This window comes from Balaenoptera borealis, assembly GCF_965194805.1.
Source record: "Balaenoptera borealis genome assembly, chromosome: 1".
NCBI classification, from domain to species: Eukaryota; Metazoa; Chordata; class Mammalia; order Artiodactyla; family Balaenopteridae; genus Balaenoptera; species Balaenoptera borealis.
The window spans coordinates 181,072,007-181,098,978 of NC_138860.1; the positions used below are offsets into that span (position 1 = coordinate 181,072,007).

A 26,972-nucleotide genomic window follows, 5' to 3' on the forward strand; every position below is an offset into this window, starting at 1 on the left:
CCAGGAAGTGCAGGGAGAGGGGAGGGAGGAGAGTGAGTGTGGAACACCTCCTTTGAGCGGGCCCTTGGCCTCGCCTCGCCTTCCCAGTAGCACTGACAGGTAGATCCTGGCATCCTTCCCACTCGGCAGGTGGCGGGCAGAGGAACCTGCCCAAGATCACCGGCCTGTGAGTGGCAGAGCCGGACCGTGAAGCCAGCCTGCTGGGCCCCGAAGCCCGGCTCTCAGGACTGCGTCTCAGGTAACAGAGCAAGGACGGCTGTGACGATGGAAACATGCCACGTCTGTGACGATGGAAACATGCCACGTCTGCGCTGTCCAGTGAGCCACACGTGGCTATGGAGCACTTGGAAGGTGGCTAATGGAACTCGTGTGGCTAAGGAACTTAACTTTTCATTTTATTTCATTTTAGGTCATTTAATTTTAAATAGTCACATGTAGCTAGTGGCCTCTAAACAGGACAGCACAGGCCGAAGCCACCAGCACTATTGGAGAAGCAAGACTCAGCTCCAATTTTACTGCCAGAAGTCAGCAGTGTCGCCCCGGGGTGAGGGGCACATTTCAGTCCTGGGGTAACACTTTCCATCAGCGGGAAGTAAAGGCCAAGAGGGGACAGGGCTGGTCTGGACCAGGAGGGGTGCTGGGCTGGAGCCACCTGAGCCCCAATCCCTAACAGCACTTCCCTGAGTCACCACCTTCTCAGGCTGGAGACGGCTTCAAGGTGCTGAGTCCAGCCGCTCAGAAATGCTCAGACACAACCAAGTCATTCCAGCGGGAGTTGACATGAGAGTTTGGCAGAATTCGGTTTTAAAGTTTGCTTTGCTACGTTAACCACGACAACTGGTGTCTACTGGAAGAACGTGCCAGGTGCTGCTTGCTATGCTTTACCTATATTTGCATATTTCACTACACAAGAGCTCACGTGAGGTAGGCAGTGTCGTCCTCATTCTAAGATGGGGAAGCTGAGGCTCACGAAGTCTTGATGACTGACTCTACGGAAGTCACTCGGCTCATCAGAGGCAGCTGGGATCTGCAGCCCAGGCTGTCCGCCTGCAGAGTTGCTCCTTCCACCAGACCATGTGGAAGTAGGGAACCCGCATCCAAACATTCACCGACATCACAGATTCGCTGTGTCACGACGTCACTGCACCTCGCTTGACTACTCTCCCAACCATGTTTTTAAAAACGAAAAGAGAGAAAGAGCTCTTGGCATAGTCAGAGGCACACGGTCGAGTCTCCGTCCGGGAGAAATCGTGACACCAGCTCCAAGGCTGAGGTGCGTTTCGACCAGTGGACACCCCGGAAGGTCCCGGGTAACCTCTAAAGGTGACATCGAGGCGGGATGGGCATTTTGGGGTAAGGTCAGACAGCTTTAGAAGGGATCTGGAACTGCTATGACATACTAAAAGCCAGGATGGGGCTGAAAATATGAGCCTCTGGTTTGCACGTTACCAAAACACAGTGAACTTATTTTTTCATTGTATTTAATTTTGAGTAATTTAATTTTAAACAGCCGCATGTGGCTAGTGGCCCCCGAACAGGACAGCGTGGGTCTAAGCCACCGGCATGACTAGAGAAGCTCGTGCTTCTATTGAGCAGCGACCGAGGTACTGGGCCTGGCTTCCTGGGCGGGGGAGCAGGGGTCACACAGCAGAGCAGTCACCTTTATGCCCACCCTGAGTGCCTCAATGGCTGAGGCAAGCAGAGACACCAGGGGCCCCAAGGGAGGGAAGAGGCCAGTGTCCATGCATGGACAGGTCTTCCCAGGCTTGGCTGGAGACCACCAGCACCTGTGCCCTGTGCTTTGCTGCTATCTTCTCTGCGCCCAGCCCTAGGCAGAGTGCTTGCGGACAAGTGTGTGTCTTATTGTGACCATTTTACAGATGAGGAAAGTGAGGTCCAGAATTGGCAAGTACCTTGCCCCAAATCACCTGGCCAGCAAGTGGCAGAGTTGCACTTTGCCTGCAAAGCCTTGCTCTTGACACCAACTCTGCTGCCCTCAGACCGGAGCAGGTGTTCCCCAGGCAGACGGGAGGGGGAAGAGCCTCCCAGGCCAGGGAAGCAGTGGGCATGGCAAGAAATGAGGCTGGGGGTGCCTCCTCCCTCCCTGGCCCTTCTAGCTGCCTGCAAAGGCCACTGACCCACCCTGAGCCCACCCAGGGGCAGCCTCTCCCAGCTGCTGCCTGGCTGGAAAATCTAATTCTCCTTGTGAGCAAACACTCCTGGAGCCTCCCCAAATGTTTCGGATAATAAAAGAGCCATAAAAAAGCAATAAGAGGCCAATTATCTTGCCCTTATCTGAGCTTCCTGCACTTCTAATGCCTCTCAGCTTGCACACTCAAGAAAGGCCAGCCACTAAGATGACACCGTCTTACAAAGTGAGGCCACCGCCACTCGAATGCCAAGAAAAGGAGCCAAGTCCGTGGAGAGGAACAGAGAACGAGAAGCTGGGCAAAGAAGAGGAGGCCCCCCGCGACAGCGTTCACCGACCTGACTGAGGTCAAGTACACCAGGAGGCCACCATGGAGCTCAAAGCACCTTCTGAGCCCACCTCCTCTCTCTCCAGGGACACACCGGGGACAAGAGGGGAGTGAGTGTCCGGTGACAGCAGGGACCTGCTCTGGCCTGGTCACCCCATTCCGTCAGCCCCTTCACACGAGGACGCTCAGTGATGATGGATGCCCCCGCCCCCCAGCCTCTTCTAAAGACAAGAAGCCCCACTCCGAGAATGGCAGCACCCCTGCCCCTGCTGGGCCCGGTTGCTCAGCAGGTTCCACAGGGTCCCTTCCCAGAGGCTACACAGTGTGAGTTGTCAGAGAGAAGACCCCAAAAACCAGTACAGTCAGAGGATCCCTGGCTGGCTGGGTGGGTGGGTGTGTGTGTGTGTGTGTGTGTGTGTGTGTGTGTGTGTGTTTGTGCGAGCACACACAGTATTCCCGACGCCTTTTCCAGGACAAGGTATGAAAAATATGAAAGAGGAAAGAATTCCACCTTTGGGAATTGAAAGGACCAGAATAACATGAGCCTTATAAGGCCTTGAGTAAAACCCAATCTGCAGCAGACGGAGGGCTGGGACAGCAGGGCTTGCCCAGGACGGCCCGACTCAGAGCATCACTCCCCTCGAGAACTTCCCCACCAGCACCCCCCACTACCCCCACTACCCCATCCCTAAATCCAAGAGACACAAAAGAAAGGCAAAAACATCAAGCCCGCATTAAGCCTGCTGCCAGATTTCTTTTGAGCCCTGGCCACTTTTTAGTTCATATAGCATGTTAAAGCCAGAAAGGGGGTAGGGGGGAGGGATAAATTGGGAGATTGGGACTGACATATACACACTACTATATATAAAATAGATGCTTAATAAGGACCTACTGTATAGCACAGGGAACTCTACTCAATACTGTGTAATGACCTATATGGGAAAACAATCTTAAAAAGAGTAGATATATGTATATGTGTAACTGATTCACTTTGCTATACAACTGAAACTAACACAACATTATAAATCAACTGTACTCTAATAAAGATTTTTAAAAAAAAAGAAGGACTTCCCTGGTGGTCCAGTAGTTAAGACTCTGCGCTTCCATTGAGGGGGCATAGGTTCGATCCCTGGTCGGGGAAGTTCCACATGCCCCACGGTGCAGCCAAAAAAAAAAAAAAAAGGCAGAAGGACCTTGAAGATCACCTGGTCAGGATTCAAAGCAGCTGCCTATGGCAGTCACCTGGGAAGCTCCTCAGAGATACAGAACCAGAGCCCCTGCCCCAGTGATTCTGACCCATCGGTCAGGAGGGGCCCAGCATTGGTGTTTTGTTTGTTTGTTTGTTTTTTGGGGTTTTTTAATAAATTTGTTTATTTTATGTATTTATTTTTGGCTGCGTTGGGTCTACGTTGCTGTGCACGGGCTTTCTCTAGTTGTGGCGAGCGGGGGCTACTCTTCATTGCGGTGCGCGGGCTTCTTATTGCAGTGGCTTCTCTTGTTGCCAAGCACGGGCTCTAGGCGCGCGGGCTTCAGTAGTTGCGGTGCATGGGCTCAGTAGTTGTGGCTCACGGGCTCTACAGCGCAGGCTCAGTAGCTGTGGCGCACGGGCTTAGTTGCTCTGCGGCATGTGGGATCTTCCTGGACCAGGGATTGAACCCGTGTCCCCTGCATTGGCAGGCGGATTCTTAACCACTTCGCCACCAGGGGAGTCCCAGCATTGGTGTTTTTAAAGCTCCCTGCTGGCTCCAGTGTGCAGCCAGGGTTGAGAACGGGGGAATCATGGGCTTAGGGTGGGAATAGACATATGCTCCAGAGCCAACAGACCTGGGATAAGATCGCAGCTCTGCCACTTGGCTGTGGACCAGGACAGTGGCTAAACGTCCTGGAGCTGCTGAGGGATGGGATGAATAATCGCTCTACTTCCTGCCGTGAGGATTAAATGAGATAACACAGATAAGGCACTTAGCACCTCTCTGTGCCTCAGTTTCCAAATCTGTGAAATGGAGCAATAATAATTCCCTCTTAGGGTTCCAGGAAGGAGTAAATAAAGGCTTGTAAAACTCTTAGCAGAGGGTCTGGCCCACGATAAATACCCCCAGTGCACTGTTTCCCTTCCTCCTCCTTCCCCTCCACCCCTCCTCCAGCTAACGGGGTCCCTGTATGCAATCACCTCTTCACACCCCTCACATATGGAATGGTTCTGGGCCCCAGTCTGTTTGCCCTGTGCCATCCCCCACATGGTCACAAATCCACTTACTGAATGAGCAGAGTGGGGAGGAGCCCCCAGGGAAGTCGGAGGAGGGGACCCTGACTTGATGTCTATAACACAGTCCTCAGTGGGGGGCGAGCATCAAGGTCCCCGGGGAACCATCTTTCCCCACAGCCACAGACAATAACCCAGACCCCACCCTGGCCTTCTGCTCTGTGGTGCACGCACCTCCCTCCCGTCATCTCAAGGGCCCCAGGCTCAGCAGTCAGACCCAGGACAGGCACTGTACCCCCAGCAATAACTTATCAAGAGCCTTGTGGGGTATTGCAGAAGTTCCCATGGGAAAATGCTCACCCTATGTAATTAGGTCAAAAGGTGAGCTGGGAAACAGCATGTGCAATAAAACCACAGTTCTATAAAATATTGATATATATACATATGTATACTTCTATAGCAAGGAAGCTGGGCAAGAACACACAGTGATAGAATTAAAGGTTGCTTTTAGTCTATCATTTTCTGTACTTTCCAATTTTTCTACAGTAAACATGCACGACTATTAGAAAAAAAGAAAGAAAGAAAGGGAGAAGGAAAACACATCCCAGGCAAGTTGAGCAACAGATTGGCCAGCGCGGGGTCCCTTGTGCCCTGGAGTCCCGCTCCAGGCAGACCCACACCCTTTGAGGACAGTGGTAAGAGCAGCTCGCTGACGGAGCATCTGGTCCTCACATTTCATTTAGCCTCCACTTTACAGAGGCAAAATGGAAGGTTAAGCAGATCAGACAATGAACGGGTCCTGGGTTGTGGAGCTGATGTGGAAGACAGGCAAGGTCCAAACCAGTTCTATGCGGGAGACGGGAGGGCAGAGGTTAGAACACTGGGTCTGGAAGCCAACCAGGTTCAACCGTGGCTCTGCCTCATCTCAGCTCCGTGTCCTGAGGCTGACAGCGTGTGTTCTCTGCACCTGCTTCTGCATCTGTAAAATGGGGATTACAGTAGCACCCACCTGTGAGTGTCACGAGCATTACTGGAGGCGGGAGAGGCTCTTAGAACAGGGCTTGGTGAATAATAAGTGCAGAATACGCGCAGGCCATTATTATCTGGCTACAGAGCCCATAAACACACCAAGGCACAGAATGTCAGCCCCCCAAGGGCAGGGACTGTCTGCCTCTGTCGCTGCAACGCCTGGCACATTGCAGGCACTCAGTAGAGAGGTGGAGGATGGAGGACAGAGGGGAAGGGCAGGGGGACTCCCAGCAGAACGCTGGCCTGGGTGGGCAGGGGGCTGCTGGGGAAGAGTAAACAGAGCCCTGGCCCTCTGGCTTTGAACCCAAGCGCCACTACCTGCCACTCAGCTCCCTTGGACCAGTGACTGCACCTCTCTGGGCCTGCACAACGGGACCCATAACAATTCCCTCTTTCCAGGGCTGCTGTGTTAGTCTCCTACTGCTGCTGTGACACTTACCACAACCTTAGTAACTTCAAACAACACAGATGTATATTATCTCACAGCCGTAAAGGTCCGAAATCCACAATGGGTTTCACTAGGGTAAAAGCAAGGTGTTGACAGAGCTGTGCTCTTTCCGGCAGCTCTAAGGGAGAATCTGCTCCCTTGCCTCTTTCCAGCCTCTGGAAGCAGCCTTGGCTCATGGCCCCTCCTCCATCTTCAAAGCCAACCGCACAGCATCTTTCAATCCCCCTCTGACTCCACAGGCCCCCTTATAAGGATCCTTGTGATTCCGTTGGGCCCGCCTGGATAATCCAGCATCATCTCCCCATCTCAAGGCCCTTAACTTCATCACATCTGTACAAGGTCACACATTCCCAGGTTCTGGGAATTAGAACATGGAAGTCTTGGAGAGGGACATTCATCTGCCTGCCACAGTTGTGCAAATCAAAATGAGATGCGTGTGGAAAGGGCTACATAAACTGTAACGTCCGTGCACGTGTAAACTATTAGTACCGTGTCTTCTTTGTGCCAGGCACTGGGATGGAAGATGCATAAGGCAGAGTCCTGTCACTGCAGGGATCCAGGGGGTAGACTTGACACAATCCTGAAGGGGGACTCGATGTAATGAATGCGAACCTGTGTACATTTTTTCAGGCCAGAGACTGTGTGGCCTTCATACTGGGGACTCAGAGGGTCTGTGACCCAAAGACCATAGGTCCTATATGGAAACCCCTTGTAGCCAGGGGTGGAAAAGGGGAAAACCAAAAACAAAAATACAGCTTTTCCAATTTAGGGATTGGCAAGGGGCCAGACAGAGGTCTTTCATGGGAAAACGGTCCCCATAACCCTCCCATGAGGGACTCCAGTGGGAGGGAAGCTTGTCTCTGTCAGTCCTCGGGTCCCAGGGAGACCCTGCAGGACAGGACACAGGAGGCTACGAATGCTCTGGATCTGGGGAAACAGCAAGTTAAGGGCAAGCTCGGGATGCCAAGCAACTCCAGACTGGGTCTGCAGCAATCTCACCAACCTTCAGGGACACCTCCACTTCCTCCCGGGGCCGGGGGATACTCCAGCCTCGTCAAGCTGCCCCCCAAGAGCCCCCACGCTCCCCAGACCCTCGGCCCTCAGAAGCCACAAGGCCAGGCTGCAGGCAGGCCCTCCAGCGCCCTGTTTCCATCCTGTTCAAACACTGCTTCCCCAAGCCTGGTCTGATCTTCTCGGCACCTGATACGTCCAGGGAGGATGGGTCTCCTTGACTCTCCCAGCTGCCCAGCTGCTTCCCTCAGGCTCCAGGCCCGGGTGAGCGATGCTGGCCAGCGGGCAACACAGTCCATCTTGCCTGGATAAGCCCAGGAAGGGGCAGGACAGGTACCTCCCGGGAGCCACTGAGAGTCCCTGCAGCCGGGCCAGGAGCCAACAGGAAATGCCGAGGCTGCGGTGGGGCCGGTGGGGATGGCAGCGAAACTGGGCAGGAAAAGCAAACAAATCCAGAGGGCGTGGTGCGCTCAGAGGTGAGAGACGAGGCCTGAGTCTGGGAAAACACAGGGAGCCGGCGACCTACGCGCTCTCATTTCCCAGCAAGTACTTACTGGGTGCTCAGGGTGGCTGTGAGTTCACAGGTTTCAAAGTCCACCAGAAAGGCCAACCCTGTGGGCTCCAGCAGATGGATGGCTGTGGAGCCAGACGGGCCAAGCTCCAGCCCGGCCATTCACCAGCTCTGCAAGATCTCGGGTAAACTACTTCAACGCTAAGCCTCAGTTCCTCATCTGCAAAATGGGCATAATCAGTAGCCCCGCCTCCTAGGGCTGTGTTGCCTAGGAGATGAGATCTTGGGCAGGAAGCACTCAACTCAGAGTGTGACTCAGGAAACAGCAGCCGACATGAGTGGCATCGGCGGGATCAGCCACTCAGCCACTTGAGGCCTCCCTTCCCTCTGGCCTCTGTCCTGGCCCCAGTCAGCTGCCAGAGTCAGAACCCCGGTTCAGAGATTCTGTTTCCACACTGTTTGTTTTCTCTTCATTTTCACGGAGACACTGAGAGTCGTCTTTCAGACCCGGCTCCTCCTTCTGTCCATCGGAATCCATCGTTCATTCAACGGGGATGCCTTCAGCACTCGCCCTGTGCCTGGCACCATGCTAAGCCGGGAGGATATGGCAGCAAACAAAATACCCACCTCACCCACCAAGAAAAATCCCTGTCCCCATGGAGCCGTCCTGCAGGTGGAGACGCCCTTCCACACCCCTCTGCCATCACAAGACCTCTGTGTGGGGCAAGAGGGGAGGGGGCTGCTTTTACTCTGCTCCCATCTCAAGGGAAGGGGCGCCACCCAGAGTCACACACAGGCAGGGCGGAGGCCACTCTGCTTGGCTCCCCAGGTGGGGTCTATGGAACATTCCAGCAACAGCTTGGACACTACTCTCCCAAGAGCTCAAGAGGCAAAGTTAGATCTCATAAGAGGCAAAGTTCTTACCCCAATAAACACACACAGAAGGGGATCGTTCATACGGAGCCAGCCACCCCTCCCAGCATGAACCAAAGTCTGAAGTCCTGAGCTTGGACCCTGAGTCCCCAGCGCATCCCTGGAGGGTCGGGTGATGGTCAAACACCTGGCCTCCGGTCGGAGAGGCCCTGGCTCTAGTCTCTGTTGAATGAACATGTACCATCTACATGTAACTCTGGCCACCTAACTTCCCCAAGCCCCAATTTCCCACCTGTGACGTGGGTAATGAAGTGTCCGCTTCCTAGAGACAAGAGATGGGACTGGGCATTTAGCTTGGTGCCTGGTACACAGTAAACACAATCACTGTTATTACTATTATCATTCGCTATTATTGCTGTTGTCGTTGTTGCTGTTATCTGATAACATGTCCTGTTTCGGAAAGAGAAAGTGGCAGCAGCTAGCCGAGCAGGCTGAAGGTTCTTTTGCCCGGCAGCAGGACGGACGAGGGCCCAGGCCTCCTCGCTCCTTGGGATTGTGGAGCAGCAGGGCCCGACCCTAAAATCACGCCGTGGGCCTCGGCACCACACACACTCAGCAAGGCCAGCAACTCTGCCTACCCCATAACAGACTGGCTGCCTCCTCGGGGCAATCCCACCCACCAGGTGAAGGGACCCGGAAGTCCACAGGCCTCACAGCCAGACAGGGACCCGGTGCCCCTGCCCAGGTCACCTGGACCGCCCGTCAGCCTCAGCTGTCCTCGTAACCAGTGATGCAGCACCGAATAAATGTTAACTTACGTACACCTCACAGAGCCCTGCAAGAAAGTAGATTTATTATCCCCATTTTACTGATTAAGAAAGTGAGGCTCGGGACAGGAAACAACTTGCCCAATGACACACAGGTATTAAGTAACAGGTGAGACTCGAAGCCAGCTCTCTGCGGCTCAGAGCCCGAGCTCCCAGGCCCTCGAAGACCCGGACTCCAGCCCTCACTTTACCCACGGCGCTCCCACGGCCTTCCCTCCCCAGCTGTGGATGAGAGCTGGGGAGGAAGTGAGGTCACTTTGAGGCTGCCCGGATCTGGGCAGTGGTTCTAACTGTGCTGTCAGGAGCCTCGAGTCAGGCAGCCCTTGCTTTTCTGGAGGCCAGGTAGGCAGCCAGGCAAAGCCCAAGGCCATTTCCAAGCCTTCAGGTAGGGACCGTGAAAGAAATGCTGTGAGAAGAGATGAAATGTCCTCCACTTGGAGATTTGTTTTTTCAAAGCAATGTCGGCTTAGTGACTACCTTTGGGAAAATTTTTTTTAAAAAAAGAAAAGAAAGAAAGAAAATCAAGATATTTTTTTTCCCTTTGTCTTGGATACCAAGGAGAAAGAAAGCAATCTGGATTGACTCTTCTCCCAGAGGACTCCAGAGTGGAAATTCACCATACGGGGAAGGAGGTGGAACTTAAGAAAATGGAGACCTGAAGGGAGGGAACAAAGCTGGGAGCAGCACAGAGACACTTGACAGACAAGGTGTCAGGAGGCCGCCAGCATCTCACTGGGTGACTGTGGGCAAGCCCCACCCCTCAATCTCTCCATCTGTAAAATTAAGGGGCTAGAAAGGAAGTCTCTTGGGACTCCTGCTGCAATCAATATTCTGCACGGGACTCACAGCCCATGAATGTTTGCCCCCATCAAGGGCTCTCAAAAGTGATGTTTATTCACACCTGTTGGCAACCCAGGCCCAGCACAGGAGTCAGAGGCACTGGGCACACAGTCTCTGCCCCTTCGGCCCCATCGCACTGGAAACATCCAAACTGGTCAGGGGGCAGGAGCAGAAGCAACCAGCCTCACTTATTCCTCACGATGCTTAGCGGCAGAGAACACGTCCATCTTACAGATGCAGAAACTGAGGCTCAGAGAGCTTCACAGGGAGCCCAAAGCCACCCAGCTACTGAAGGGCTGAGTGAGGATGTGAACCTCCAGGAGATGGTGTTCAAGGGAGCTGGGCTAACACCAGGACCAGGTACAGGATAGGTGGGCGTGCTATGGAATGGCGGGTGGTGGGTTAAAGGCAGAGGCTGGGCCCCTCTCCCAGAAACACGGGGCCCACACTGAGTGATTCTGACGCAGTATAGCACCAGCTCTGGGGGCCACTGCAACAAGGCCTCCACAGGGCACCAGCACCAGCCAGACACAGCGTCTGGCCGCAGTCACCAGGTCTCCAGGACACACAGAGAGAAGGCGGCAGGGCCGGGCCAGATGGCCATGCTCCTGACTCTGAGGTCAGGGAACCAGGGTCTCCAGAAGGATGGCCTGAGAAAACCAAGTGCCAGACCCCTCAAAGGGGTGCACTTGCTGGCTGCCCACACCGTTTCCCAACCCCCTGCCCCGAGTCCCTGCTCAGTGGTTTCCTCGTGTGGACCCCTCCTCTCTCTCTCCACCGGTGAATTGATGCTCCCTTGCTCAGCCAAGACCCCCCTAGCGCCCCTCCGGTCAGTGTCCCTGTTCCCTGGGCACCCCCTGTCCCACCTGGATGAGTCTGCTTCCCTATCCAGACTGAGCTTCTGGGTGGCTTCATTCCGGGCCCACCCTGGAGGGACGTAACCCCTGGGAGATCACAGCAATGTCAGGACTTCCCAGCCCAGGTGCAGAATCTCTGATTCATTTCAGGTCCCTAACCAGGGAGGAGAGCCTGGCGCCTCTTCTGGCTATAATTACACAGTGGCAAGCCCAGCAGAAATCCTCCCAGGGTCCACCCACTCCAACAAGCAAATGAGCACACACAAGGACTCCTAGGCTTGAATTTGAATCCAGAACTGCCCTGGCTCCCGGACCCAGGGCCACAATCTGCATCTCTGAGACCTCCAGCTGGGTGACACCTACCTGAGAATTAGCCGCCCAGATTCAGCAGCTCCAGAAAAACAAAGGGACCTGCCTGAGAATTAACCCCCCCAGATTCAGCTCACTCTAGAAGAACAAAGGGAGGCTAAGACACCCCGCCCCAGACTAGGGCAGCCAGGATTTAAACTCAGGGCCCCAGGGGCCCCAGCCATCAACCCCAGGGCCTAGATCCACCACTGAGGCTTCCCTTAGAAGAGGACTCTCTAAACACCCAGGTCCTGAAAGCCGAGCAGTGAGAGGCAGTGAGCAAAGCTCCAAGAGGCCTCAGCTTTCACAGCCCCCAACTCCCAAATGCGCGGTCCAACTTGCTGAAGAACACAGAGGGAGTGGTGGTAAAACTGCCTTGATTAGGTGCCTGCGGTGTCTCTAGGTGTCTTACCCAGCAGTTCTTCATTCTTCTATGGAGGAAGCAGTGGCCCATTTTACAGGTGAGAAAACCAAGGCCTGGGGGACTGGGACTTACACAAGGACCCATGCTGGGCCCAGAGTACGATGCAGGCGATCACCCCAACACCCAGGGGTGTTAGCCTTTAGGCTGCCCTGCCTCAGACAGGCTCCCAGGTGGAGAAGGGCAGAGTCCCCAGCAACAGTCACAGGAAAGGGAGCAGGAACGGTACCGGCAAAACAAATGGCGATGGCAAAGACAGTTACAGAGGGTGGCACCGCGTGGAACACCAGAGAGCTGTTTAATTCCCAGCCACAACCCAATGGAGTGGGTAGGTACTTCATTGTTTTCATTTTGCATATGAACAGACTGACTTTGGAGAGTTTATGTGACTCCTTCCAGCCACACAGCTGGCAAGGGACAAAGCCAGGATGTGGAGCCAGGCCTGCTTTCTACTTCACAGGCTTGTGGGAAAAATAAAGGAAAAAGTAACACGTTTTAGGGACTGACCTCTTCCCTCCGGCCCAGGGATCCTGAAATGCGTTCCTCCTTAGCCAAAGACCTGCCCTGAGCCCTCACAGCCGCAGCTCCACCCCTTCCCACACCTCCTGCCCGGTCTCTCCTCATTTTCCAGCTGCCAGAGCAAAAGAACGAGGCTCACTTACTGTGTCTGGGGCGGTGAGGCCGCTGGGTCTGGGTCTGCGGGAGGAGAGCAGAGGCAGAGCCCGTCAGGCCAGCGGCTGGCCCAAGGGACTCAGCGCATCCCCGCCCCCTTTCCCAGCTTCCCCGGGGGCCCCAGAGACGGCCCGCCAGCCCGGTGCCTGCTGCGTCCCTGCCCGCCTTCCCCCAGCCCCACACCATCATTAAGCTCCCCTACCAGTCCTACCTGCCTGTCCCCACCCCCAGCCCCATGGCCCACATCGCAGCTCCGACCAGAACCAGTCACGCTGCCTGCTCTGGGCCTGCCCTCACCCGCAGCCCCTCAAGGAGCCCCTTGTCCCCAAGCCTGCAGGAACTTCCTGCCGGTCCAGTCCCCAGTCCCTCCCGATGACAGAAGCTGCCATTTAACACCGGCCTTATCAGGGCCTTCCCGCCCCCAGGGCTCTGGGAGGCTGCGGCTCTGGCAGCTGTGATTCCCTGGGAGAAGCTGCGGGGAGAGGGGAGCTTCCGAGAGACAAACTCTGGGCAGTAACTGTCGCTGAAGCACAACCGACGGCCAACCACTGCCATTGACGGCCAACCACTGCCATTTACGACGTGCCAAAGTGCACCAGATGCTGCAGGAATGCTAGGAATCTCCAATTCCCAATGGGAGCGATGGAATGCAGCTTCTTCCCAGTGGTCTGTCTTCCCTTCCTGCTTTCTGGGGACAGTGGAGGAGCCACAAGGCATCACTGGGAGCCTGGAGCCTCCACGCAGCCCTGAGCTCCCTGTAGCCCCCGAGGCCCGGAAATGGGAAAACCCCGAGCTTCCAGAGCACCTTACCAGCGACAGGGGCGGAGTCCAAGTGGATCAGTGGGGCGTCTTCTGCCTCCTTCTCTGGAGCAGCGCCTGGGACGCCCAGGCCAGCACTGGTGTCCTCATCATCATCGTCACTGTCATCAAACTCAAAGGCCTCGCCAGGGTCGTCCTCTGCCTCGGGGGAGGGGCCTGGGCCTCCAGGAAGCAGCTGATCTCCTGGAAGGGAGGAGGAGTTAGCCCGCTGTGGGGTCTCAGGGTTTGGTCCAGAGAGAGGGCTGGAAGTGGGGAGCAGCTGGGGGTCCAAGAGAGAGCACGCGGGCAGTTCCCAGAGACTACATTAAACCCATGCCCAGGTCAGGTGGCCCTCCTGTGCCCCGAGGCTCCTGTGGTTGGCTTGGGGCTCTAAGCAGATGGGCAGTAGACGGAGGGCAGGGAGCAAGCTTCCAAGGCGAGCGTGTGTGCATCTGGACTTGAATGTAAGTCTCTGGTTTTCTTGTTTCCTACTTTCCTATTTTGTAAGCAAGGGGGTTTTATAAATGCATCTGCCCACGTGCGTCTGGGCACACACCTTCGTGTGTATTTCTATGTGTGATATGTCTTTGCATTTTGCGTATATGCGAATGAGCTCGGCACCCTGCGCTTTATTTGGTATGCACGGGGGAGGGGAGCCTGAAGGCAGCCAGCTTTCAGGTACCAGGGCACAGACTGGATGGGGCAGGGCTCGGGGCCCGGGCTCCCAGCATGAAGGTCAGCCCGGCCTTACTCCCTGCTTCTCTCCCCTGGGAGGACCCCTGCCCACATCCCGTCTCTGTCTTAGCCTCTTGTTTCCTTCATCTGTTCCTGTAAAATGTGTAATGATTTATTTTGCCCCTTTAAGGGGGCAGGTCCTGGCCTGGGGTATGTCGCCAGCCATGTCACTAAACAAGTACGTTCCAGCCATCAAGGCGTCAGCCACTGCAGCCACCCCAGTGGCGCACCCTGAGGGGATTCAGGACCGAAAGAACAGGATGCTGGCCCCAGATAGCTAAAGCGCATATCAAAGGAATGATTTCAAGGAGCCCAGCCTCCTGCACTTCCCATATACTGAAGAGTGCTAAATTCATTAACTTGAGATGCCTGGTTTTCTTTAGTTAACACTAATCTTTTGATGTTCTCACTACCTGATCTTTGTTGCAAAAACTCCTATATATCCCGGCTCCCCCCTCACCTCTTAGGAGCGGTCCCTCAGAGCTATCTGAGAGGCTGCCTCCCGGGCTTAAGTCCTCAGTAAGTCCATCAAGTAAAACATAATTCTCTACTTTGAGGTTGTGCATTTTTTCTCAGTCGACGGGCAGAACTCAGCAAACTTGAACAAGAACTTCACTTGATTCATTAAACAAGTGAAGAAGTGGATCCTCTATTCTAAGGAGCATAACAAGCCGTCGCCTTCGGCCCATTTCAGCAAGCTGAGGTCCCCAGTCTTCTTCCTTAGAAGACTTCTTTCCTAGAATCTGAGCCTAAACAGAACCTCAAGCGTCCATTTAGCCCATCTCCCTACCTCGTGCAAACCCACTCCCAAACCAAGGGACAATGTGGGCTGGTTTTAAGCTGATCGCCCCTCTCTGGGCTGCCCGGAGCAGGCCTGTCACAGCTCATGTCACACATTTTAGAGCATGAGCTGGGGGCCCACCCAGTCCTGTCTGGGTCCCCTTCACCTCTCTGAACCTTGGTTTCTTCCCTGTAAATTGGAGAATGAAACAGCACCTACCTCATAAGGCTGATGTGAATGTGACGTGAGATGTAGGTCAGGGTTTCTCAGCCTCCTATCGGGGCGGCATGGTCTTTGCGCTGGGGGGCTCTACAGGATGTGTAGCAGCATTCCTGGCCTCTACCCTCCAGCTATGACTACCAAAAATGTCTGCAGACATTGCCAAATGTCCCCTGGGGGACGAAACTGCCGCTGGTGGAGAACTGCTCTGGTAGATGTAGCTCTTGGCATAGTGCCTGGGATGCGAGTGTTACACAGTGACACCTGCTGTAATTTCTGTCCCCTCCCTGCCCGAGATCCTTGAGGACAGGACAGTCTACAGATGGATCGATAAGTAAATGGGTGGGGAGGTGGATGGAGCAGGGAGACAGCTAGACGGGCCAGAGGATGGACAGATGGACAGATCTGATTCTAGCAGTCTCACTGACCAGAAAAATCCAACCCCCCCGCCCCGCCCACAGTGACCTGGGGTTTCCAGAGCAGAACATTTTAGGTGCAAGTGTATCAAATTCAAGAAGACCCTTCCTCAGCTGCTTGACTGCAGCAGAAACCCAGAGCTAACCGGCCCTCCCTGGTCACATTTGGTATTACTTTTGATACTGCTTTCAACACTTCCGTTTTGGATATGTATATGTACACGCATATATAAAATGTGTGTGTATAGCATCTTCTACTGTTCTCCCCTTGCTCATTCCACTCCAGCCACACTGATCTCCCTGCTGTACCGTGAAAGTGCCAGCTCTGCTCCTGCCTCAGGACCTTTGCACTTTCAGTCCTGGGGTCCAGAATGTTCTTTCCCCCAGGCGTCTTCTCCTGCTCTCACCTCCTTCAGGTCTTTACCATATGTCAGCTTCCAATGAGGCTGCCAGGACCAAAACTGCCCCCAGTGACACCTGGGGGCTCCCGATTTGCCTTGCCTGCTTTCTTTTTCTCTGTGGCCCTTATCAGCATGTGACACACAGTATGTTTTATTTATTTTACTGTCTGTCTCCTCTGCTAGAATGTAAGCTTCCTGAGGGTAGGTATTCTTGTCTGTTTCACTGTCATATTCCCAGCATCTGGTAATGTGCCCGACATATGGTAGGCACATAATAAGTATTTGCTGAATACACATACACACACACACACACACACACACACACACACACACACTCCTATTGTCAGGTCTATGGGTTGCAGTTTTAAAAGTTTAAAAAATACTGGAATAAATGACCACAAAGTCCCTGCCCACTATTTCTGGACCACCAGATTCAGACCTATCCTGACCAAAGGGGCTTCAGTGCCCATGGTCCTGCCCACTTGAATCTGCTGGGCAGACAGTGGGGGGAGGGTTCCCTTTGCACGTGGCCTGTATCATTATAGTCACTACGGTCTCACAGTCAGACCACCTGGGTTCAGACTCCAGCTCTCCCTTATACTGGCTGTATGAGTGTCAAGTTATTTCACCGCCCTTCCCCCTAACCCACCAAGCTGCAGTTTCCTGATCTGTCAAATGAGGACAATAATAGTAACTGCCTTACAGGGTTGTTGGGAGGATGGAATGAATTGACAAACATTAAAGCACCCAGTGCGAGGTATGGGCTCGCTAAATGTTAGCTGTTCTTACAATGACGATTCGACTTACCATCACTGTCATTGCACCATCATTATCATTATCGTTATTACTATTATTATTGCCTTGAGTCACAGCCCAGGCCCTGACCCTGGGTGAGATGGAGAGCCCCTCCCCACTCACAGGCCAGGCCCAGCCCCAGGTGACCCGGCCCCCAGGCTGTGTCCAGGGACTTAGGTTACTTCTGCACCTTCTCCCTTTAAGAGTACAAATAGCTTCAGTTAGCCCAGCAATCAACACAGTCATGCTCGCATCCAGTGAACTGTCCCCGAGAGCCCCTGGGCTGGGAGGTTCAAGCAGAAGACAGACATGGCCCCTCAATGTCAAGGAGCTCACTACAGGGTGAGGCAGGCAGATACAGCCAGAGAATAATGTAAAAGCCCAGAGACTGAGCCGGTGCTAAAGAGAGGAGGGGGCTTATGTGGGGCACGGCTTTGGCACAAGGCTACCCCAGTGCAGAGCCTTAAAGGGGGAGCAATGGTCTGACAGGCTCAGGTTACGGGTCAGGGGGTATTCCAGGCTGAGGCCAGAGCAGGAGCAGAGCACAACAGCAAGTGGCCCAGTGGAAGTGAAGACGTGAGCAAGGACGATGGGGGTGAGAACACGGCTGCGAGGTGCTGGGGGGATTTGAATTTATTCGTGAAGACCATGGGAAGCGCTCAAAGAATCAGAAAGTGGCAAAGAGACTGGTTCAACCAGATGAAACCAGCCCGCAATGTCAGATACACCCAGAACAGTAAACTTTCATCAAATGTTTGCTGAACGGAACTGAACTGATTTCATCATAAGATACTTTCGCTCTCAGTTTGCATGTCTGGCCCCTTGGTGTGTAGGAGAAAGGGTTCAGGGTGCCTATGACAGTGGCGGGGGGTGCGGACATCCTGGGACCCAAAGCCACGGCCATGAATCAGGAAATGCCTTTGTCCCCAAGATTCTGTTCAGGATCCTGAGACCCAGGCAATTAGACACAGCTCCTTATCAGAAGGAAAAATCAGGAGGCCCATCCCTGGATAACTGAGAGCTGAACTGAGCCCTTCCCACCCATCCAGACAGGTGGCAGGGCTGGAGGTGACCACACACGCCTGTGACGTTCCTGGACATGCCCCGTCCATGGGAGAACCCACCCCAGCGAGTCCCCAGCGAATCCAGGAGGCCGGGACCCAGGAAGCCACCCCACGCTATGGAGAAGGTGTGTCCACCGTGCTGGTCCCCCACCCTTCAGAAAAGAACACAGAGACTCGGGGGGGAAGAGAGTCCTCCCTGGGCTCTGCCCGGGGGCTCAGAGCAGAGCACAGGCGGCCCGTCCTGCCAACACCCCAGTGATAGCAGCTCCCATGCACTGAGCCATTGATTACCACATGCCAGGGTCCCACCTGTATTTAAACCTCGAAACATCACAGGAGAGGGTATCGTTATTATCCCCATGTTTGTGGGTGGTGAAACGGAGCCAGAGAGACACCAAGTCACTCAGCTGAGCTCACAGTGGCAGTGGCAGGGTCGGACTGGAGAAAAAGCCCTGGCTTGTTACCATTCTGCTAACTGCCACCCCCCAAAAAGAACAAGAGGTCAGGAAGCTGGGCCCAATGGGAGAAATGGCCTTGCATCCAGCTCCTCCAGGATGGGGTCCGGATTCCACCAGCAGTGTCCAAGGCCCCACTGTTAGGGGATGGGGTCCGGATTCTACCAGCAGTGTCCAAGGCCCCACGGTTAGGGGATGGGGTCCGGATTCTACCAGCAGTGTCCAAGGCCCCACTGTTAGGGGATGGGGTCCGGATTCCACCAGCAGTGTCCAAGGCCCCACTGTTAGGGGATGGGGTCCGGATTCTACCAGCAGTGTCCAAGGCCCCACTGTTAGGGGATGGGGTCCGGATTCCACCAGCAGTGTCCAAGGCCCCACTGTTAGGGATGCCGGATAAAAATACAGGACATCAAATTGAATTTCAGATAAAAAAACAATTTTTTTTAGTATAAGTATGTATTTTTCTGCTTTCTTTTTTTTTTTTTTTTTTTTTTTAACTCTAGCAGCCCCACCACTGCTAGATGACCCGGCCTCCTCCTCAGTTCCTTAGCAGATGGAGATGGATGGCCCCGCCAGTCCCCTGAGCCCCAATTCCCCACTCTCAATTCATAAGCTTTACCCCCAAGCACACCTCAGTCCCCGGAGGGGCTCTGCTCATCTCCCCAGGGGACCTTAGGGAGAAAGGTAAAGAGTCAACCCTTGCCTGGAGCCCGCTCTATGAGGAGGAAATCATTATTTCCATGTTGTAGGCAAGGAACCTGAGGCAGAGGGGTGAGGCCACTTGCCCAAGGGCACACAGCTAACCGCCAGCAGGGCCACATTCACACCTAAGGTCAGCCTGCTCCAAAGCTAGCGGCCCTGGGCCAGGCCCCACGGCCCCGTTCAGAGGCGGGAGGTGCAGGCACCCGGAGTACCATACCTATGGCAGCCTGTGGAGGATGGGAGGAAGCCATCAGACAGGGTGCAGCTCACCAGCACCGTCCCAGCGCTTGCCTGCAAAAAGAAGGCCAGAAATCTGATCAGAGGACGTTCAAGGCCGAAGTTCCAGCAACAGAGAGGGGTCACTGACTTGTGACCTGTGCACGCCAGCCTGCCAACTCTCACCCTGTTCCCCAGCCGCTTCGGGAACACAGGACAGCGCCAGCAAGGGCCCAGCCCTCACCTTCATAAATCATTAACCCGCAGAAAAACCAGCAGCGGCAGAACCCTAAGCCATCTTCCCAGAAGGGCCCTGCCTCCACGGACCTTCCTCTGCCCAATACCAAGGAACCTCGGGAGCCTGCTGGGTCCAGCTAGACTGACAGGTGGGTCCCCACTGGCTGACAGGTGAAACTCCAGCCTCAGAAGCCAGGATCACACTCAGCCCCCGTGTTGCAGAAGCTGGATCACACCTGAACTGTCATGGACGTGGCCGGACACTTCCTCCTCCACGGGCGCCCTTGGGTCCAGCCGCTCTCCCCAGCTCCCGCCCCAGTGGTCCCACGGAAGGCCATTCACTCTCTGTCTCTCCCTGTGCTGCACCCACGAGGTTGGCCAGTTAGCACGTGGGTGTGAGGGAAATAAAGGGCTTCATGGAGACAGGTGGCTCGAGATCTGGGCGGAATCCCAAATGCTGGGAGCTGGGGGCAGTTTCTCCAGGCCTCGCAGTGGAGGATCCCGCAGCCAAGAAGCCAGTGCCTCCACGGGGCTTCCTGGGCCCTGGAGCCAAGCTTGCCCGATGCCCCCTGCCAAGCAGTGACGGAAAGAGTTCTCCCCACTCCCGGTTCACACCCCCGATTCTGAGCTAGAGGCAGTCCTTCTAGACTTCCTGGGGAGGAGGGGATCGACCCTGGAGGGAAAGCCCCGAGCCCTCCTTTCTAATCAGCGCCTGACACAAACTGGCTGCGTGCCTATTTTCCTTTCCAATCCTTAAAGCCTCTATTTGTGTTAGCTGGTTTCCTAAATAAAAATAGAATGAATGTAAAGGGCAATTAATTAATAAGAGCAAACATCTATGCAGTGCCTACTATATCTCCTACATTATTCTGAGCACTTTACAAATATGAAAATCCAAATAATCCAAATTATGAGAAAATGAGGCCCAGGGTGGTTAAGTAAGTAGCCCAAGATCACACAGCTAGTAAGCAGCAGAGCCAGGGTGTGAACCCAGGCCATGGGCCCCGGTGTGTGCTCATTATGTAACCATGCTCTACTGTCTCTCAAAGTCCAAACAATACAAAAGATGTACAATGAAAAGTCAGTCTCTCAAATCCCCCAGGAGTTACCACTATTACTGGTTTCTTATGAATCCTTCCAGAACTATGCCATTTATGCACCAGCTTGTTTATCCGTATATATGCCTTGTTTTATACAGGAGGAAGCACATTGCACACCCTGTGGTGCAACCACTTTTTAAAAAAATTTTTTTAATTGAAGTATAGTTTATTTACAATGTTTCAGGTGTATAGCAAAGTGATTCAGTTATACATGGGCACACGCGCACGTGTGTGTGTATACATATTCTTTTTCAGATTCTTTTCCATTATAGTTTATCACAAGATATTGACTACAGTTCTCTGTGCTATACAGTAGGTCCTTGTTTATCTATTTTATACATAGTAGTGTGTTAATCCCAAATTCCTAATTTATCCCTCCACCCCCCCTTCCCCTTTGGTAATCATAAATTTGTTTTCTACGTCCGTGAGTCTATTTCTGTTTTGTAAATAAGTTCATCTGTATCAGTCTTTTTAGATTCCACATATAAGTGATGTCACATATTTGTCTTTCTCTGTCTGACTTACTTCACTTAGCAACCACTTTTCTTGCTTAAGAATCTCCATGATCAATTCAGAACAGTACACAGAAATCAGTCTCACTTTTTTAATGGCTGCGTAGTATTTTGGGACGGATGGGATATACCATAGTTGACATAATTCCTATCAAGGGACACTGAGGTTGTTTCCAGGCTTTGGTGTTATAAAGCCTTCCTCCATACACTTGGCCTTGAGCGAATGGATGCATGAACCTGTCAGTCACACTCCTGGGCGGGATCTGCTGGGTCAGAGAATTGCACTTTTCATTCTGACTGAATGCAGATTGCTCTCCACTAAGTGTGTGTGTCTTTTAGTCCCACGCTGAAAACTCTCAGCAAAGGGTTGGGGAAAGCAAACTAAAATGTCTGCAAATCCCTTTGCAAGTTGAAAAGTCAAACAACAGCTGCATAGCAGTCCCCCTGCAGGTCTGTCCTCCCTGTGGGCTCATTCAGAACCACTGAAGAAGGAGCAGGGAGACATACCCATTTTGCAGGAGGAAAAAGGAAGGCAGGTTCATGTGCAAACTGCTCCTTAAATATTTTCTTTAAGGTATGTACATTGTGTTTTTAGGCATAATGCCATTGCACACTTAATAGACTAAGGTATAGTGTAAGCATAACTTTTATATGCACTGGGAAAATAAAGCGTGACTTGCTTTATTGCAATATTCGCTTTATTGCGGTGGTCTGGAACCCAACTCAAAATATCTCCCAGGTACGCCTGTACTAGTCATGGTAACTTTGATCACTTAGTTAAAGTGATGTCTCCCTGAGGTTTCTCCACTGTAAAGTTACTATTTTCCTTTGTAATTAATAAAAATCCTGTGGGGAGAAATATATATATATATATATTTTTTCTGATCATGCAGAAGCCCAGGATCCTTCCCTCTAGGCCAGAAAGTGCAATGTCCTCTCCTTTTTCCTCATTTTCAGGGATAATTCCTGCCCTCCCCTCCAAGCCCAAGGCTTTCCCCAGAAAGGAACAGAGACATCAACATATAAGGAGCTCAGAGATTTATCTGCATTATTTCATTAACAGATGAGGAAACCAAGGCTCAGAGAGGTAAGGATTCGCCCAAGGTCACAGAGGCAAGTGAACAAAGTGACAACACTAGGATTCAATCCAGGGGTATTGACCCCAAACCCTAGTCTCAACCCCTTAATCACACGGCCTCCCTGGACTTCAGGGCTGGCATCTGGGAGGCGTTTGCTGCAAACTAATTGGGGGCAGTGAGGTCCCCGGGCAAGGGCCCAGGCCAGCAAGCCCCGTGCACACCCACAGGCCTGTGGTCACCATTTTGCACACACGTGCCCCAAGGCTCAGAAGGATGTGAGTGAGGGAATAGGCATGGCTCAGAGCAGCACAACGCCCTGCTAGAGACCCTCACGGCACAATAATTAGAAAAGAATTCAAGGCTACCTGATACCACCTGGGCCCACTACTCAGTAGCCATAATACCTTGGATGAGTTACTTAACCCCCGTCTCTGTGCCTCAGTTTATTCATCTGCAAAATGGGGATTAAAAAGTACCTACTGGGGCTTCCCTGGTGGCGCAGGAAAGAATCCGCCTGCCAATGCAGGGGACACGGGTTCGAGCCCTGGCCTGGGAAGATCCCACATGCCGCGGAGCAACTAAGCCCGTGCGCCACAACTACTGAGCCTGCACTCTAGAGCCTGCGAGCCACAACTACTGAGCCCCCGTGTCACAGCTACTGAAGCGCGAGCGCCTAGAGCCCGTGCTCTGTAACAAAGAGAAGCCATCCGCAACAAGAAGCCCGCGTACCGCAATGAAGAGTAGCCCCCGCTCGCCGCAACTGGAGAGCCCGCACACAGCAACAAAGACCCAATGCAGCCGAAAATAAATAAATTAAAATAAATAAATTTTTTAAAAAATACTTCTAAGAAGTACCTATTTCATGGGGTTCTTAAGAAAATTAAAAGTAAATGCATGCAACACGCTTGGAGGGGTCTGGCTGTCATTAACACCCAGGGCACAGACCAAGTGTGATGACCAAGCTCTACCTTGGGAGTCGGGGATCCAGGCTGGAGTCTCATCTCCACTGGCAGGTGAGCTAAGCCTTGGTGTCCTCATCTGTAAAATGGGGTTCCTGCTACCTGGCCCATGGGACTCCCAGCAGCATCCCTGAGGTCAACCACAAAGCCCCAGCAGGCTCAGTCAGTGCCAAGATGCCCGTCCTTGACGTGTCACCACCAAAATGGGAAACAGCAAATGGGACCATGTGTCTGGATTCTGCATCCCAGGAGTGTGAGAGACCCTGGAGGAGGCTCAAAGGGGAACCCCAAGGGCTTCCAAGCCGTGAGGGTCTGGGGGCAGCCAAATCCATCTGCAGGCTGGGCTCTGCCTCCTCCTCTCGGTGTGACCCCAGGCCCCCCCGTGGTCTCTCAGAGCTTCAGGCTACATCTCTGTAAAGTGGGCATGACAGCACCCGCCCGGAGGATGCCACAGGCTGCCACAGCCAGGAGCCAGGGTGTAGGTGTGAACATGAGCAAACAGGTGGGGTTGCTCGGCTATTTCCTTTTTTTATTTTTTTTTAAGTCTTCCTTGAGCTATGCATGGTCTGAAAGCTTCAAGGTCGGAGGCTGAGCTGGAAGAAATGTGTTGTGATGCCCCTGAAATGAGCCTCGCTCTTAAAAGCGATCCAGAACCTTCCTGCCACAGCGGTCTCTGGCAAAAGAGGCAGTCTGGCTGGGGAAGGAGCATCGACTGAAAACCAAGAGTGGCCCAGCAGGATTATCTACAGAATTATCTACACTCAGGGATTCCAACTGTTTCTAAAGTGCAGAGAGGAAAAGGACAGAAGGAAACTCACTAAGGTATATGAACAGTGTTTGCTTGGGTGGCAGGGCTCCAGAAGATTTTCTTTTGACCCTCTTTCCATGTTTCTGAATTTTTCAGATCTTCTACAGTGAGTATTATAAGGAGGGAAGATGAGAAGAAGCATTCTCATTTTTAAAAAGAGAACTAAGGCAAAGCATCACAGGTCGGACCAGACAGTAGCTGCAAGATGGTGTTGAAAGGGTGGGATCTGTTGCTAGATCTGAGTTCGAATCCCAGCTCTGCCACTTCCAGCTGTTACAATTCACCCCCTTCTCCCCAGCGCCCGCCTCACAGAGGTCCTGTGCTCATGAAACGGGGACCGTGGTGTGTGGTGGTGTAGCTCTCAGCCTGCAGTGGCCACTGTTACCACGGTGATATTCACAGTGCTCCAAGTGGGTGGTAGGGTTATGGAGACTTTCTTCTTTGGGGGGGTCATCTCTTTAAAAACGACTGCCAAGACTGGCTAGGCAGGCAGACCCCCTGAACGGCGCTCTTGCCCGTGACCCTACACAGAACGACCAGCAGCAGGCTGTCCTTCTCAAGCACGTTCAGACAGAGCGAGAAGCAAAGGAGCAAGCCCAGCTCCGGGTGTGCCCCCCAAGCAGGTCAAGTTCAGTGACTGGGACCACCCAAGAGCGGCCAGATTAGCACTTCCCTCCACCCGGGACAGCCCTGCTCACCACAGCAGGTGTCTTCCAGGCTCTAATTTAATCAGACCCTTATCAGTTCCTCCTTCCTCTAGAGCTCAAGGTCCATCCAGCCCAGAGGCCCGGCAGGAAACCCTCCTCCAGCCTGCACGCACCCGCCCCTCCTCACTAGTCCCTGAGATTCACCCCATCCCGGACCATCTCCCACCTCCCACTCAAGTGAATGGCCCCATCAGCTCCCCCTGAATGAGGCCTGGAGAAATACACCAGGAAGGCTCCTGAAAATCAGGGAGGCTGCACAAACCAGGCCAGGAGTTTGAGGACAGGGAAGGCGGGACTCGGAGGGGAGGGGAGGGGAGGGGAGGGGAGGGTGGGCAGGGCCCCAGGTAGGCAGGCAGGCAGGCAGGCAGGCCCAGAGGGAGATGCTGGCATAACGGAGTCGGGCAGCCTTGCCAGAGGAAAGGTAGATGCCACCCTGTTCTGCACGGAGGGAAACAAGGACCAGGATCTGGCCCAGGCCCCCACCTCCAACTCTGGCCTCAGAGGCACCCTGTCTCCTAGAAGCCAGGAAAAAAGTGCGGGACGGGAGGTAAGACCAGGGGTGTGGACCAGAGCTCCTCCTGCAACCACAGACTCTGGGAGGCCTCTCCAGCTTTCGGCCCCTGTCAGGTGTGAGCTTGACCAACACACGCCCACCTCTGCTGCCACAGCAAGGGTTCCAAAACACACAGCCTCAGACTCTTCCTCGTCGCCTTCGCCTTCGGAATGCAGGTCCTCAGCAAGGCCCTCCCTGACCTGCCGCACCACCCTCCCCACCGACCTCTCTGGTCTGGGCGGTTCCCACGCCCGGCCTGACTGTTCCAGCCCTCATGAAGGGCTTCAGGCCCATCGCTTTGCCGACCTGTTCTATATCTCTGGGTCTTTGCTCAGGTTGTTTGTTCCCTCCAGGGAGAATTCTCTCTCAGAACCAAAAAGCAAACTCCTACTCAACCTTCAAAACCCAGACCCTTCTCCTCTGTGAGGCCTCCCCAGACCCATCTCATGCAGTGGTTCCCAAGCCTAGTTTAAAAAATACCTGAGTCTGTGCTCACTTCGGCAGCACATATACTAAAATTGGAACGATACAGAGAAGATTAGCATGGCCCCTGCACAAGGATGACATGCAAATTCGTGAAGCGTTCCATCTTCTTTTGTTATACAGCAGCAACTAACACAACAATGTAAAGCAATTATACTCCAATAAAGATGTTAAAAAAAAAAAAAGAAACCTGTGTCCCAGGCCCACAATTCTGAATTGGTAGCTTGTGGGTGCAGCCTGAGAAAGTCTATTTTCAAAGAGCACAGGTGATTCTGGGATACCTACAGCCCCCATTAGAACGGTCTCCCTCCCTAGACTGGCCTCTTCTTTTCGTCTCAGTGCCCAGAGCACCGACCCACACGCTAGACAACAGCTGAGCTGCACTGAACTAAGCCCAGAGCCTGAGAACTTTCATCTGCTTAGGATCCACTCACCGAGGAGCCCATGAGGCTGGCGTATCCCTGAACCTGGGGTGGCTGCAGGTGTGGGGCTTCCTGACCAGTGGAGGAGGGGCACAGGCCCAAATGGGAACCTCAGCGCAGGTGTCCTCTGCCCTGCCCAGAAAGCCCGGGGCCAGGAGGAAGAGCAGGGTCTGCAAGCTGTACGGTGGGGGCACCTCTGCCCTGGGAGTCCCTCATCGCAAACAGCCCCCCTACTGCAGACTGTGGAGGGGGCTAGCTCGCAGGGGCTCTGGAGAGACAAGGTGCCTTAGCCAAGAGAACACAGGTGGAGGTACAGCAAGAAGGACACGTGTCCAGGACTCAGAGCCCTGGAAAGCACTCAGCCTGGGGTCAGAGAGACCAGCTTCAGACGCTGAATCTGCGCTTGCCCTCCAGCGGCCAGACCTCAGGAAGTTACTCACCCTCTCTGTGCTTCCTCTCCTCATCTGTCAGATGCAGATGTAAGTGGAGTGACATCTGAAAATGCCGGTAGGCCCTTAATCAATGTTAGTTCCCTTCCTGGAGTTCCTGCCGCTCCTGGAGGACAGCGTTGCCCCATTCTGCAGATTGCTCAACTGAGTCCAGGCCGACGGTCCACCAGAATACCAGCCCTGACCTTTGTGACCCTCGTCACCCTTGAGATCACAAAATGATCGTCTTAGAAACATAAGAGCTGCCGTCTCCCAGCACTGCCGTGCACCAGAACCCCTGCTGAACGTTTTACAGTGTCTGTCTAATTTAATTCCCACAACAGATGAGGAAAAGGAGGCTGAGAGGCTGAGGATGTTCCCAAGGCCACGCAGTGGCTGAGCAGGGTCCCTGGGTTGTGAGCTGGGAGAGCCGGGGCGGGACCTTCGGGCTGGTTCTCACGGGATCCCAGCACGGACCAGGTGCCAGGTGGCTGAGGGCGCGGGTGAGTGGGGGGAGCATCCTCCCAGACCCTCCACAGCCCGTGGCGGGAGCCTCCAAATGCCAGAGGGACACAGGGCCAGCTC

The 26,972-nt window shown here is 53.8% G+C and overlaps 1 protein-coding gene across 14 annotated transcripts in view; it reads right to left on the reverse strand.

Moving 5' to 3' along the window:
- The window catches only part of ARHGEF10L (Rho guanine nucleotide exchange factor 10 like), a 175,491-nt gene that overhangs the window by 105,464 nt on the left and 43,055 nt on the right, over positions 1–26,972 (reverse strand). For all 14 annotated transcript variants that reach the window (XM_082402678.1, XM_082402683.1, XM_082402680.1 and 11 more), the window contains 3 exons: positions 19,101–19,174; positions 13,328–13,519; positions 12,508–12,541 (listed from right to left, as the gene is read on the reverse strand). In XM_082402678.1, coding sequence (XP_082258804.1) covers positions 12,508–12,541; positions 13,328–13,519; positions 19,101–19,134 — 260 coding nt within the window. In that variant the 5' untranslated portion in view covers positions 19,135–19,174. The remainder of the gene's footprint in view (positions 1–12,507; positions 12,542–13,327; positions 13,520–19,100; positions 19,175–26,972) is intronic.